At 32.8% G+C, this 14,260-nt stretch overlaps 1 protein-coding gene across 1 annotated transcript; it reads left to right on the top strand.

Annotated features, from left to right (window-relative positions):
* Window positions 1–695: 695 nt before the first annotated feature.
* On the top strand, window positions 696–14,128 carry LOC144845489 (histone chaperone asf1b-B-like). The gene is made up of 5 exons (XM_078702873.1): window positions 696–842; window positions 4,390–4,605; window positions 5,546–5,661; window positions 10,571–10,747; window positions 12,030–14,128. Exons 2-5 carry the CDS (start codon window positions 4,497–4,499, stop codon window positions 12,276–12,278), a joined length of 651 nt encoding a protein of 216 aa, XP_078558999.1. The 5' UTR covers window positions 696–842; window positions 4,390–4,496; the 3' UTR covers window positions 12,279–14,128.
* Window positions 14,129–14,260: the final 132 nt, after the last annotated feature.

Here is a 14,260-nt window from a genome sequence, read left to right as displayed (position 1 = left end):
AAAAACCCAGTGGTATGTCTACGGATTCTGAACATCTCGCCTATAGCCAGGATTAATTAATAGGAAAAAGAAGTGGAGAGTTTCCGAGGGAGGATCACATACATGATAATAAAAGATGTTACAGTGATACACAGGATTTAAGTACATGAACATATATATTTTTTTTAATCAGAGCTAAAAAGTCGCTAGACTAGAGACGTCCAAAAGTGGATGATTCTAGTAAGTATACTGACGTAGTTGCTTCATTAAAACATGGAGGTATAAAATATAGGTCTAGTGGCGTTTACTGCATTTATTAAAATAATTTTTAGGGCCTATAAATGACGCAAAAACAGAGCAGTGTGAGTATTATCGTATAGATATTAGTTTTCTCTATGGTATTACCAAAGAAAATATACAGTACAGTATAATATTTTGCCTTAGTGACAACAAGGCTATGATCTTCACGTGGAAGAAGAGAAACCCCAAACATTCTAAGGTCATTAAAATCATGACCTCATTTAATAATAAACACATTTTAATATATATTTACTAGAATAACTTAATTTACAATTCCATCAAATATATTGATAAATTTATCTATTTTTTTAACTTACTATTGAACAATTTTTTTTAAAAAATAAGCTATTGATGATAGGGAATACAAAGTAATTCTTTTGTACTTTGACCTTTAGTTTTGTTGAATCGAATGTACTTCGCGCGAATTATTTACAGATAGCTAAAGATTTGATTTTCATTGATTAATTTACGTGAAATTTCTACTACTATCAGCAATGAATAATTAACTGTTTTATATATATTGTTGTATAGATATTTTGTTAGCTGTTTACACGTATTTTTAGGTATGTGGTGTATATTGTTCTTATTAAATAAATGAAGTAATTCAATGATTAATCAATGACTGTGTGTGTGGTAAATAGGCCTAGGTAGGTCTCTATCTATCTACTCTCTAGCCTAGCAGATAGATAGACCAGGGAGGTGGATAGACGCTCTGTCAAGTAGAAGTTATAGGCCACCAATCGCAGCACTCAGTGTGTGTATTAAGTGTGCAGGAGAAGCTGCAGAAACCTGGCGGTATATGCTATTAACCTAGACTAGCCTAGTAATTATTGGCTGTACATACAACAAAACAAAGTTGGAAAATCCCATATATATAGACTATAAAACCTACTAGGCTAGGCCTAGCTAGTACTGATTGATCAGGCTTTTTTTTAAATACGATCGAGTACCAACGCATGCGGACATTCGGGGCCAACTTTGTGGACGTTCTGACTCAACTGTGTGGACGTTCGGCCCAATCCATATAATTAGATGATGGGGCCCATTATAAAAATAAACGGAAGACGATCAAATCGGGTCCACGAAAACAAATTGGATTTATATTTTGTTCACCATAAAATATTATATATTATTATGATTACCCTATTAACACTTTGACTGCCAGAGGTTTTTCCAGTTAGAAAATGCCACTGCCAGCGTTTTTAGCCAATTTCAATGTTTTTACTAAGCTGATTGAAACTATGTATGTGATCTGATTGATATGTAATTTAGACTAAAATAATTTTAGCTTTATAATGGTACCAAGAACGATTTTCAAATCAAAATATGTAAATCGTAATAGTAAAATAAAAGTAACACACTTTTTGAGTTTTTGTAGTTTCGCACAGGAAAGTCGAGATATTCGCAATTTTGTGCAGGACATCACAATATGAAAATATGGCCCGGTGAGATCAACAAACAAAGTAAACGTTACTTACACAGCATCGATAGGCCTATAAAAACAGGTTATCACTATCTAAAAATGTATGACATTTTATAAATCATAAATCTGACTACAAAGTTTCGCCAAAATCCACATAGTAAAGACACCAGGCCTAAATTTGGCCTGGAATCGTTTTTGCGACTAGGGCCTAGCTAGGCCTAGCTAGGCCTCTAGACTAGGCCTAGTCAGTAAACTGATGTCGATGATAATAAAATATCCATACCATTTCCAAACAGGTCTGTTGTGTAAAACTCGGTCACTTTAGTGAAACACTGATACAATTAGGGTATACATACAATAATAAATAATAAAATTAAAGACTTCATATTCAAAATGACACCATTATATTTTATTCAGATAACAAACAAACATGCCAATCCACAAAATCCTTTGCAATGCTTCAGCCTAGCTAGGGCAGCTGATATACGACGCACAAAGCCGTCGCTCTACACGCTACTGTGATGCGAGGGGAATGTTGATGTTTCGACAGGTACCGTTTTGACAGTCTTGTTTACTTGTTTCCCGTACACTTTCGTAACCAGATTAGTTACTTTCAAATAGTAAAATATTTACGGTCCAGACCGAATATAGTGTCCATATTTGTAGTATATACCAATAATTAACCTATCTACCGGATTTCGTAACAAAATGCGAAACACGGAGATCTCCGTGTTTGGCAGTCAATCATGTTTCCAAACACGGAGATCTCCGTGTTTGGCAGTCAAAGTGTTATGGGGACATTTTTTGTCTATACCATTACCAAACACAATAAAATAAAAAAACAAATATTTCATTTAGACTGAAAAATGGACTCAATTTAAATTTCTCTCTCTTCCAAACAATTGCAATAGTAGACACATTATACAGTTACCAAATGATAAAATGTGGTGTTATTTTTTAGCTTACGCCACCTTTATTAATCTAATAATTTTCTATCTATCATATCTTTTTTAATCGCATGTAATGGCTACCATTAATATAATAAACATAAACATTGTTTGTTGAGAACTCAATTACAAACTATAATGGAAAAGATTTGCAAATACAAAATACAAGATAACTTTATTGTCAAATAGTTCATCAACGAAAGATTTGAAATTGGTTTTTCTCATGGCAACTTTGTATATATAAAATAGAATAAAATCAGTAAAATGTTAAAACACAAAGAAAGATACACAAAACAGTAAAATATGTACAGATAAGATGCAATACAGGATTTACAAAATACAAAAAAATAAGGATAAAAGATACACTTGGCTATCGGGCCCAATGTTAAGACTATCGGGCCTAACGATTAAGACTATCGGGCCCCACGCCTAAGACTATCGGGCCCAACGCCTAAGACGATCGGGCTAAACGTACAGTATAAGACGATCGGGATATAAAAAAATGGGCCCTATCGTCTCCATGATGGCCCCGATCGTCTGTTCACTACTGTATCATTTGCGGTAAAAATAATGTGCAAATTTGAAAAAGTCTGCTGCTAATTATAAAAAAGCTCAAAAGAATGCATGATTCAGATTCAATAACAATAACAAATAGGCCTAGTAATATTATTTATTAAATTTACATATAAATCAGGGCTTTATTATTATTTTATTGTTTAGGATTTAGTGTTCATTTTTTTCTTTTTTTTTAAAAGCTGCTGAAGGTTATTATATAATGTGGTTTTTTTTGTATTTGGAACAGGCTATACGTACAGTGATGGTACGTATAACAAAGTTCTGTTATACTTATACGTACCGCGACAGGCGCCAATTATAGAGCATTTAGATGTCACGTGTTAATCCACGTCATTTAGGATTAGCTTTTTTCCATTGTTTTATTTATGGAAAAGGTTTTTCTGCAAGCCAACTGTGTGGCGTGGTGGGTTTGTGATGACGCTATGGCCTAGAGGTTGTGGGATCGATTCTCTGTTGACGACTTCTTTTTTTTTTATTTAAGAAAGATTATTTAGAGGGTTAGGTTTATTTAGGACGAGTTTTGATATTTAGGATGAGTTTTATTATTTAGGACAAGTTTTATTATTTAGGACGAGTTTTACTATTTAGGATGAGTTTACACGCTGTACGTCCAGCGGCGGCCAACTGCGGTACGTATAACAAAATACGCGTTATATGTACAGCGGCTGTACGTGTAACATCTTTTGTTCAGTGGCGATACATATCCTCGTACTTTTTAAAAATATTTGTGCCAATAGAGTTCTGCGGTGCTGACGTCACAGCGCGTCGTGCCGGTAGTTGGCGCTGCGTGGTTGCTAGCCAACCAAAAAATGCGTTCAACCTGCCTGAGTGACTCCAAGGTCACCAATGGTTTGGAATAGGCTTATTGAAGTAGTCATTTTAAAACTTAATAATTTTCAAAAAAACAAAAAAAATTTTCAAAAGATCACTAAATATTTGTTTTTAATAATCTATTTATTCTTCAACTACAGTTTAAAAAATCAAGCTAATACATAATTTGATAGAAATACAGATCTATGTAGTTTATCAACATAGTAGCGTTAAACGCATTTTTTGGTTGGCTAGCAACCATGTAGCACCATCTATCATTGTGACGTCACACCGCAGAACTCTATATTAGTAATAGTTTTAATAACAAATTGTATTGTACTATTTTTTTTTCAGGGGAAAAAAAAAAGTGAAGTTCAACTACAAGTAGATTCAGTCTGAAATCTATTGCAATCCTTATTTATATTTATAATAATAAATATTGTTGAGAAATTTAGGGAAACATGTCTAAAGTTCAAATAACCAACGTGCGAGTACTGGACAATCCTGCATCTTTCCTTAATCCATTTCAATTTGAAATTACATTTGAATGTTTAGAAGATTTGGCTGAGGGTAAGATTAAGTCTGTATTATCTTTCTATTTTATCAACGACCAGAAAAAAATGTTTGTTTCTATTAAAGATGTATTTCCCTCAGAAAATAATAATTCTTAAAATTGTAGAATATGCCATTTTAATGTCACATAATAGTTACCCATTTTGATCATTTGAAAAAACTAATTTGTAGTAAAAATAGTCAAATTAGCTGCCAGCCAATGTATGGCCAATGGATGGGTTTTTGGTTGAATTTAATATTTACTTAATATTTTGTTCATTTTATAAATAATAAATTATTATTCGGCTCTTTTTTCTACGGAATAACTTTATTAAAACTACTGTACAAAATAACCTTGAAAGTCTGATTTAATTAATCTTCATTTTTCATGTTTTGTGGGATAATGCATCTTAAATAAAATAGTGTGATGTTCTTACATTTTATATTATTTTTGTAAAGAACTAGTCAAATTTTTATTTAAATTAATGTGTGAATTGTAAACCCATCTCAAAATAAAATGATTATAGATTCAGATGGGCATATATTTCATCACATTTAATAAAATAAAATGACAAAAAATGCAATTAAAGATGTATTTTCCCCCTGAAAATTGTTTGCATATTTTTTGTTGAATATGCCATTTTAATGTCACATACAGTAATAGAAATCCACTTTGCCCAAAAGATTGGATTGAAAAAAAATATATATACCTGAAAATTTAATGCAAAAAATAGTCAAATTGGCTGCCAGCCAATGGGTTTTTGGTTGAATTTAACCATTTATTTTGTCATTTTATAAGTGAAAATATTTTTTTTTCTACAGAAGTAGTTAACTTTTTTTTTTTTTAAAGTTTGATTTAATAATCTTCATTTTTCATGTTTTTATGGGACAATACACTTTTAAAATCAGTTCAGGATGAAATATTGTATAGGCTTTAATTTCTTTATGCTTTTTACAGACTTAGAATGGAAAATTATATATGTTGGATCAGCAGAAAGTGAAGAGAACGACCAAGTACTTGATTCTGTTCTGGTTGGACCAGTACCTGCTGGCAAAAATATGTTTGTTTTTCAAGTAAGAATCAATATATTTTTAGTACAGCCACATAAAAAAAGTTAAAAATTCCATCTTGTCCAAGTTTTTTCTACACTATCAAACTAGTTTGACAAAAAAAATTTGATGTGCCCAAATATGGTAAGTAGTTATATGCTCAAATACAGGCCTCAAATTTGGGGATTTCAGGGGCAGCAAGGCCAACTTGGAAGGCACCAAGACCATTATTTTTTTTTAAAGTACCGAAAACGAGATCAGATATTAATAGATGCGCTTTCCAAGAGAGGTCTGTGAAACACCCAAAAAAACTGCTACGAAGCGCAAAAACTACATGAGTTTACACCGAAAATAGTGCTGCTGTGGAAACGGCAGATACTGTACTGTGTAGTCAAGAGCAAAATACACGTGGTCCATTACAGTAGTAATAAAGTAGTACGTCTTCAAGCTCGAGTGTGAAAACGGCCGATGCAGAAGTCGAGCTCAAAAACATGTAGTTTCTTTTTGCCCTTTTCATACACCTATAACTGTACGTCTTGCAGTTCGAGCAGAAGTTGAGTGTTATTTTTATAAACTAACGAAATCTATTTTTATTAGACGATGATCAACAACTAGCTGAACGTAGGTCTAGTCTAGTTTTTACGTTATTTATTAGTGTGTAGATAGTTCGCCGGTGGAACATTAGACAAGTTCTATTTCCTCTGAAATATGGTGTAAGAAGCATTTTTGGGTAGAAGCTGGGATCCACTTGATTTATGATGTTTCGACCTCGCTGATTACGAATATGGCGGATCCCAAGCGAAATTCGGCCATCTAAGCCCTTAATTTGCATAATTAAAAATGGCGGCCATTTTTTATAATTACCCTATATCTCGAGAACCACTAGTCACAGATAATTAATTTTGGTGTCAAAATGTTTTAAATATATGTTTTTATATTCACTTTAATGACACATTTTCTCAAAAAATGGATGCAAGTCTTATTTCTGACATTTTGACCTTTGACCTTGATTTATCGTATCTCAGTAACCAATAATCGGAGAGACACGAAATAGGGCTCAAATTGTTCAGAAACTATACATTCATATTTATTATAATGAAATGTTTTTACAAAAAATGGCCGATTCTACAACTATTGACCTTTGAACTATTAGTCAAATATAATAATATAACTCTGAAAATTTTGGTCTTATGACATTTTTTTTCTTTTTAAATTGTGTGTTTCTATCCAGTCTAATGGCACATTTTGTACAAGAATGGCCGATAGTATGGTTATTGACCTTTGAACTACAGCATAAGCCTACTGTATAATAAATATAATATAATTGCATAACTACCGTATGAAATTATTTATACACAATAATAATTAGTAAAATTATAAAATTCACTGCCATCAAATATGATGGAGTATGATTATAGATTTTTAAAGATGTGAACATGTCAGCAACATTTGGAAATTACCTGCCATCAATATGATGGATTATGATTATAGATTTAAAAAAGAATTTGAACACGTCAGCTACATTTGGAAATTTGGAAATTACCTGCTATCAATATGATGGATTATGATTGTATAGGTTTGAAAGAAAATGTGAACACGTAAGCTACATTTGAAAATTACCTGCCATCAATATGATGGATTATGATTATAGATTTAAAAAAGAATTTGAACACGTCAGCTACATTTGGAAATTTGGAAATTTCCTGCCATCAATATGATGGATTATGATTGTATAGGTTTGAAAGAAAATGTGAACACGTAAGCTACATTTGGAATGAACATGTTAAGGGCATCAGTTTTGATCATTCATGCAAAGGTTTCCGTCATCTTTAGCATTGTTACAGCGGCAGAAAGCTGTACATGGTAGTTTTGACTTCTTGCACCTACATCTATATGGTTATGCATCGTGTCTTGCATCCACAATAAATCATCTCTAACGAAGCAGTAGGAATAGCTTCATTTTTCAGAAGCACTGGTTGAAGTTTACCATTAGATAGCTCCCAACCAAAATCTGTTGGTAATGGCAAATGCTGGATTGGCGATACAGCTTTTTTCCATACGAGTGATTGGAAGTGTGCTCTTTTTATATGCTGGTGCACTGCATCGCTTGTTGGAGGTATGCCTCTGGTTTTGTTTTTTTTTAAACATGGCATGCCTAAAACTTAAAACTGTCGATAAAGGACACCACCAGACAAAAATGAACCAAAACACAGCCAGCCAAATTGCTGGTCGAACTTTTTGGCATTACAAGAAAATAAAGCAGATCTGGCACGATTTCTATCAGAGGAGTTGATTCGTCAAGCTCCTATAGACAAAGAAATTGTCATAGCTGGTGGATTTATGGAAGAATCAGTTGTTAAATCATCAAAAGTCTACACGAATACGTTGTCTCTGGTAGCAGATCATGAAGAAGCGGACACGCGACTTGTCAGCATGCTGCCAATGTCCGATACGACAAGTTGTAGTTGCTTCTAGGGATACAGACGTACTAGTGATTCTAGTGTCTCACTACCAAAGCATGGTATCCAAATGGATGATGACAGGGACATCTAAAAAAAGAAAGTATCTATAAAAGACATTTTTCAAGCCTTGCCGGATGGTTCTGCAAAAGCACTGATTCCATTCCACACTATTAGTGGATGCGATACTACCTCATATCCAGGGAAGAGTTAAATTACATTAATACATACAGTAATTTAACTCTTCCCTGCTCATATCTAAGTGGTCACTCAAAGGCATCGGCATGGGAAGTATTAAAAAAAAATTATGAACTAATTAAAGACCTGGGAGAAAACCTATCAGTGACCAAGTTATTATGAAATCGGAAAGATTCATTTGCTACGTTTACGGTGTTGGTCAAGTTAAAAGTACCAATGAAGTTAGGCATGCCATGTTTAAAAAAAAACAAACCCCAGAGGCATTACCTCCAACAAGCGATGCAGTGCACCAACATATAAAAAGAGCACACTTCCAAGCACTCATGGAAAAAAGCTGTATCGCCAATCCAGCATTTGCCATCACTAACAGATTTTGGTTGGGAGCTATCTAATGGTAAACTTCAACCAGTGCTTCTGAAAAATGAAGCTATTCCTACTCCTTCGTTAGAGATGATTTATTGTGGACGCAAGACACGATGCATAACCAATAGATGTAGGTGCAAGAAGTCAAACAAACGCTAAAGATGACGGAAACCTTTGCATGAATGATCAAAACTGATGCCCTTCTTAACATGTTCATTCCAAATGTAGCTTACGTGTTCACATTTTCTTTCAAACCTATACAATCATAATCCATCATATTGATGGCAGGTAATTTCCAAATTTCCAAATGTAGCTGACGTGTTCAAATTCTTTTTTAAATCTATAATCATAATCCATCATATTGATGGCAGGTAATTTTCAAATGTAGGTTACGTGTTCACATTTTCTTTTAAATCTATACAATCATAATCCATCATATTGATGGCAGGTAATTTCCAAATTTCCAAATGTGGCTGACGTGTTACAATTCTTTTTTAAATCTATAATCATAATCCATCATATTGATGGCAGGTAATTTTCAAATGTAGCTTACGTGTTCAAATTCTTTTTTAAATCTATAATCATAATCCATCATATTGATGGCAGGTAATTTCCAAATGTAGCTGACATGTTCACATTTAAAAAAATCTATAATCATACTCCATCATATTGATGGCAGGTCATTTCAAATTTCAACAAATGTAACTTGCGTGTTCAATATTTTTTAAAAATCTATATAAATCATAATACATCATATTTGATGGCAGTGAATTTTATAATTTTACTAATTATTATTGTGTATAAATAATTTCATAGTTATGCAATTATATTATATTTAGTATACAGTAGGCCTATGCTGTAGTTTAAAGGTCAATAACCATACTACTTTGAAGTTGAATCAAAAAGACATCGTTGCATCAAATGGGCAAGATTGTTACCTCCGCCAAAGAGGTTATGTAGCAAATCGCCTGTGTTTGTTAGCAGAATTACGCAAACAGTTATTACCAGACCAAATTGAAACCACAGATACATATGTAGTCACGGACCACTCGATTAAATTTTGTTATTATTATTTTACTTAGGTAGTACGTCAAAACTACAATGACGGATCTTTACCACATTTAAACCACTATATAACTAGAAAGACACTCCGAGAGTGCATACCTCCGCCTACTGTGATTCTCTGTGATTCTTCTACATAAGATTTCTCCGGTAAAAAAGAAATATATATATATATTTGTGTGTGTCTTAATGCTGTTTGTGATTTAGGCTAATTTCACTACAAGCATGTGTATGCGAGTTTGGTGTAATGGCTATGTAACAAGCCTTTCAATTAACAATAGCTTCAGTTGACTAACAATAGAACAGCAACGCGAAAATCAAACGAGTGAATTTGAAAAGAAATAGGTTTTTTAAACTACTCGCATCAAAAAACATGCACATTAAATCGAATTATGTTTTAAATTTACAAATCACAAGTTATAACTCTTGCCTCTTGTACAAAAATGAAGTTTTTTGGACAAGTAGTTCTCGAGAAAATGCAATTTTAGTTTATTTATTACTTTAAGACTGCTCGCCGGCTTTTGGAAAATTCTGTCCTATCTTTTAACACTAGCAGGTCTGAATAGTATACTAAAAAAGTGGTCCAGAATTGGGACCATGGTCCCAAATGGTCCCAAAATTTAATATCTATCCGTATATTCATTTTGGTAAAGATCTTGTAATTACTTTTTGAGTAATCCTGCTAACAAACAAACAAACAGACAGACAAACAAACCCACGCGATCGATTACATATACATCCTTGGCGGAGGTAAAATATGTGATCACGGAAAAATCCATTAAAATAGAATATTATAACAAAAAAATAATAATAAAACCGTACAATTTATAATCATTATGTTACTTTTACAGGCAAATGCACCTAAAATTGATAAGATTCCAATTGCTGACCTACTAGGTGTCACTGTCACACTTGTCACATGCTCATATCGTGGTCAAGAGTTTGTACGAGTCGGTTATTATGTCAATAATGAATATTCAGACCAGGAAATGAATGAATCTCCACCCCCAGTACCACAGTATGATAAGGTAAGTTTACTAGAAAATCAAGCTGTAGATCGTTAATGTATTTTGGTTTATTGTAGTGGCTTTGTATTTTAATGATTCATTTTAACAGTGGCACTAGTAACAGCACAACACACATTTTGAGAATATTTGTGGTAGACATGTTTAGAAGCAAAATCATTAAAATAACCTAAACCTTTCATGAAGAATAATTATGTTCCCTGGTGTTTTTTTGTATAATTACTGAAGGAAAAAAAGGTTTTTTTGGGTAAGATCCATGTAATTATATATACATTCATATAATAATCGGGTTTGAACAATACCATGAAAGCCCCAGTGGTCTAATGGTTAGGACAGCTGCATAGCAAGCAGAAGGTTCCAGGTTTGAATCTCAGTTGAAGCGACTTCCTCATCTTAATCAAATTAATTAATTCAATATCACCGATTGGTTCTGTGCCTGATGTGTATATAATAATAACTAGATTTGAACTCGTCACTACGGACAAGTTAGGTTATCTGCCGCGCAAACGCCATGTGCACGTCATACGTTAGAATATTGCACACAGAAAAAACGATTATGCCATTGTGACCTGAAGAAAATAAGTGTGCCCTCTATTTTGTGTCTAAGGGATATACAGTATACACTACAGTATATACTGTACATACTACATACAGTGCAACCCAATTTTTAACATGATAACGTCATCAAAATGACACGTAGCTGGCAATTTTGGAAGGGAATTATCTGAGCAACAACATATCAACGTGTTGAAGAAATATGGAAGCGCGCTTTTTTAAATGTCATGAACTATGACGCAAAATATGAAAATACAACTTTTATAATTTAACTGGCCATATGATGACGTCACTACATCCAATGCGTAAAATGTGTACATGAATTCGTATCTACAATTCAACAGCTTCCAGAAAACGTTTTAATCATGAGTATCACTTTTCATTCTGAGGAGCTATTGAAATTTATTGGAATGGTGAAAATAAGTGACCCAAGTTAACTTTTGCACATGATGACGTCATCACAATTTTAAAAAGGGTAAATCATGTGAAAGATAATTGATTGACCTAGACAATATCAAAATATGGGGGAAATGGAATACGAATAAGTGGAGATGCGCTCTATTAAATGCGGATAACCAATAATATTGTAGTTATGTAATGTAGTCCTGTCAAACAGCATTCATTTTTATAATTTAAAGGCATGAAGTGGTACTGTTTTATCAATTACCACAGCAGACGGCCTCACTAGATAATAAGTTATAAATTATGTTACTTTTACTTTTGTTTATAGATTCTTCGGAACATTCTAGAGACAAATCCAAGAGTTACAAGATTTACCATTGACTGGGAACAGAACCCAGACAGTGAAAACGTCCCACCACCATCTGAGAACCAACAGTCGTCTTCCTCGTCAAACTCCCAAATGAATTCGCAAGTGGCCACAACCGCTGCTGATGTAGTAATGGAAAAATTAAATCATGATATAAGTGCTGATAGCAACAGTAGTTTACCAGAGTATGTCAATGCAATGCAGCATTGATCATGGCATAAGAGTGCATTTACGCTCACAAACAAAACATAAAAAAATGCTCACAAAATTCTTCAACAAGCAAATAATGTAGTGGACAACAGGTGTGGTATGTTTGTCATTAAATACTACCACCCGCAGTGATTATTGGTACTGTATCTCCACATCTGTATCGTACGTGGCATCCTTATCATAAAGCAAACATCATATGTGATCCTGTATCACAGAATTTGCTTATGATACTGGATTTATTATAGATGCAATATTAAATGGAAGAATCAGTGTTTTTCCAATGTTCATACTTGATCATCTAAATTCTTATTTTTAATGTTCATTTCTTCAATTACCCCCAAAGTTGAAATTATGTTATCATCATATCTTGGTTCTGCTATGAGCGCCCCAAAAACCTGATTGAATTTTGTTGTAAGTTATGTGTTCGAAGATCATAGATGGTATTTAGAAAAGCATATTATGCCTTTAATAGATAAAAAATACTGTAGGCTAAGGTTAAGGTCTATATTTGTAAATGACCATCACCATTAAAATACCATCTCATGTTTTCCTCAAATGAATAGTCGTAGTACCAAATTGCTCGACATTTAATACGTTGAATTTTTACATCATCTTTTTTAATATTCTTTTTTGAATACTTGTAAATAGCTGTACAAATAGTAACTTTGAAAGAAAAATACTGGAAATTATTACAATAGAACATAACAAAGCATAGGAATTAAAATAATAAACGGTAGTTTTTTCGGGAATATACAGTAGTTAAATAATGATTGTTTTATATTCGTGGAATGGTATAAATAATGTCTTTCGGTGAATGATGAAAGGTTATATTTTACTATATATAACCTTTCATCATTGATCACCTCGTGCCATTATTTGTACCATTCCACTCAAACATTCATTATTTGTATAATATTACATGGAAAAGTTAACAAATGATTTAAAAGCTAACAGATGACAAACCATGTGCTTGTGAGGTGTAGATTACACCCATATAGGGGGTCATACTAGTCGAAGCTCTTTATCACCATGTAGGGTTTTTAGGATAATAAAAAGTACATGCTAATTACAGCTGAGACCATTTTCTTTCTTTGCACTGTGGAGTATAATAGTAAACTTGATGTTTAGCATGTACAGTACTTTTTATATCATGAAAAAATACCGGGGATTGGTTTGACTGTTTACTGTATTTACACGTTACAGTGGCACGAGTGTGTATTATTGCACATCCATTAATTAATCATACATTAAATTTAAGAATGACTTTTTGAGATAACAATTTTAGAATAATTCATTTCTGTAAGAAAAATTGACAATTATATATATACTATTTTGTATACTGTAAAGCTTTTGTATAGTGACACAACTAAAATATGACTTATTTTGAAATTAGTACATAATGATTTCTTGTGTTGCTGATCAAAGGGCTAACTGTACAATGAATAAATAACTTGATCTTGCATTTCAAGTACATATTACAAAAAGGACAAGGTTTATTAATTAGTTGAAACAGGGTTTTCTTAAGCTTAATTGATAATCAAATGTGATTATTCTAGTTTTTGCATCTTATTAATTATCTTTTCCATTTTTTGTCTCCTTTTTGTGACTTCTAAGAAAAAACATGCTCTACCCATTCTTGGCAATCTCTTCAAATTTATGCTGTAGAAACCATGTGCTGTCTAAATGTTGTTTTCAATATAGTTAATATTTTTCTGTGTTGCTCAATCAAAATGTAATAATTAATAGTAATATTTCCAGAAAAAATTGTTTACTTGCTTTGTTGTTTTATTTATCATGTATATAAGGTTGACACTGATTAAATAAAGACCATAATGCAAGTTTAAAATAAATCATGCTTTATTCATTTTGCGCATGTTTCTGTCGCAAGGATTTGAAATAGTGAATTTAAGTCATAATTATAAATAAATAGGCCTTATAATGCTTGTGCGGTGTATGGTTGACTCATGGAGGTATAAAAATAT

The sequence above is a fragment of the Antedon bifida genome, chromosome 6 (assembly GCF_963402885.1).
Source record: "Antedon bifida chromosome 6, ecAntBifi1.1, whole genome shotgun sequence".
Classification (NCBI taxonomy): Eukaryota; Metazoa; Echinodermata; class Crinoidea; order Comatulida; family Antedonidae; genus Antedon; species Antedon bifida.
Note: the sequence above shows the minus strand (reverse complement) of the source record. Positions and strands in the feature narration are given on the sequence as shown.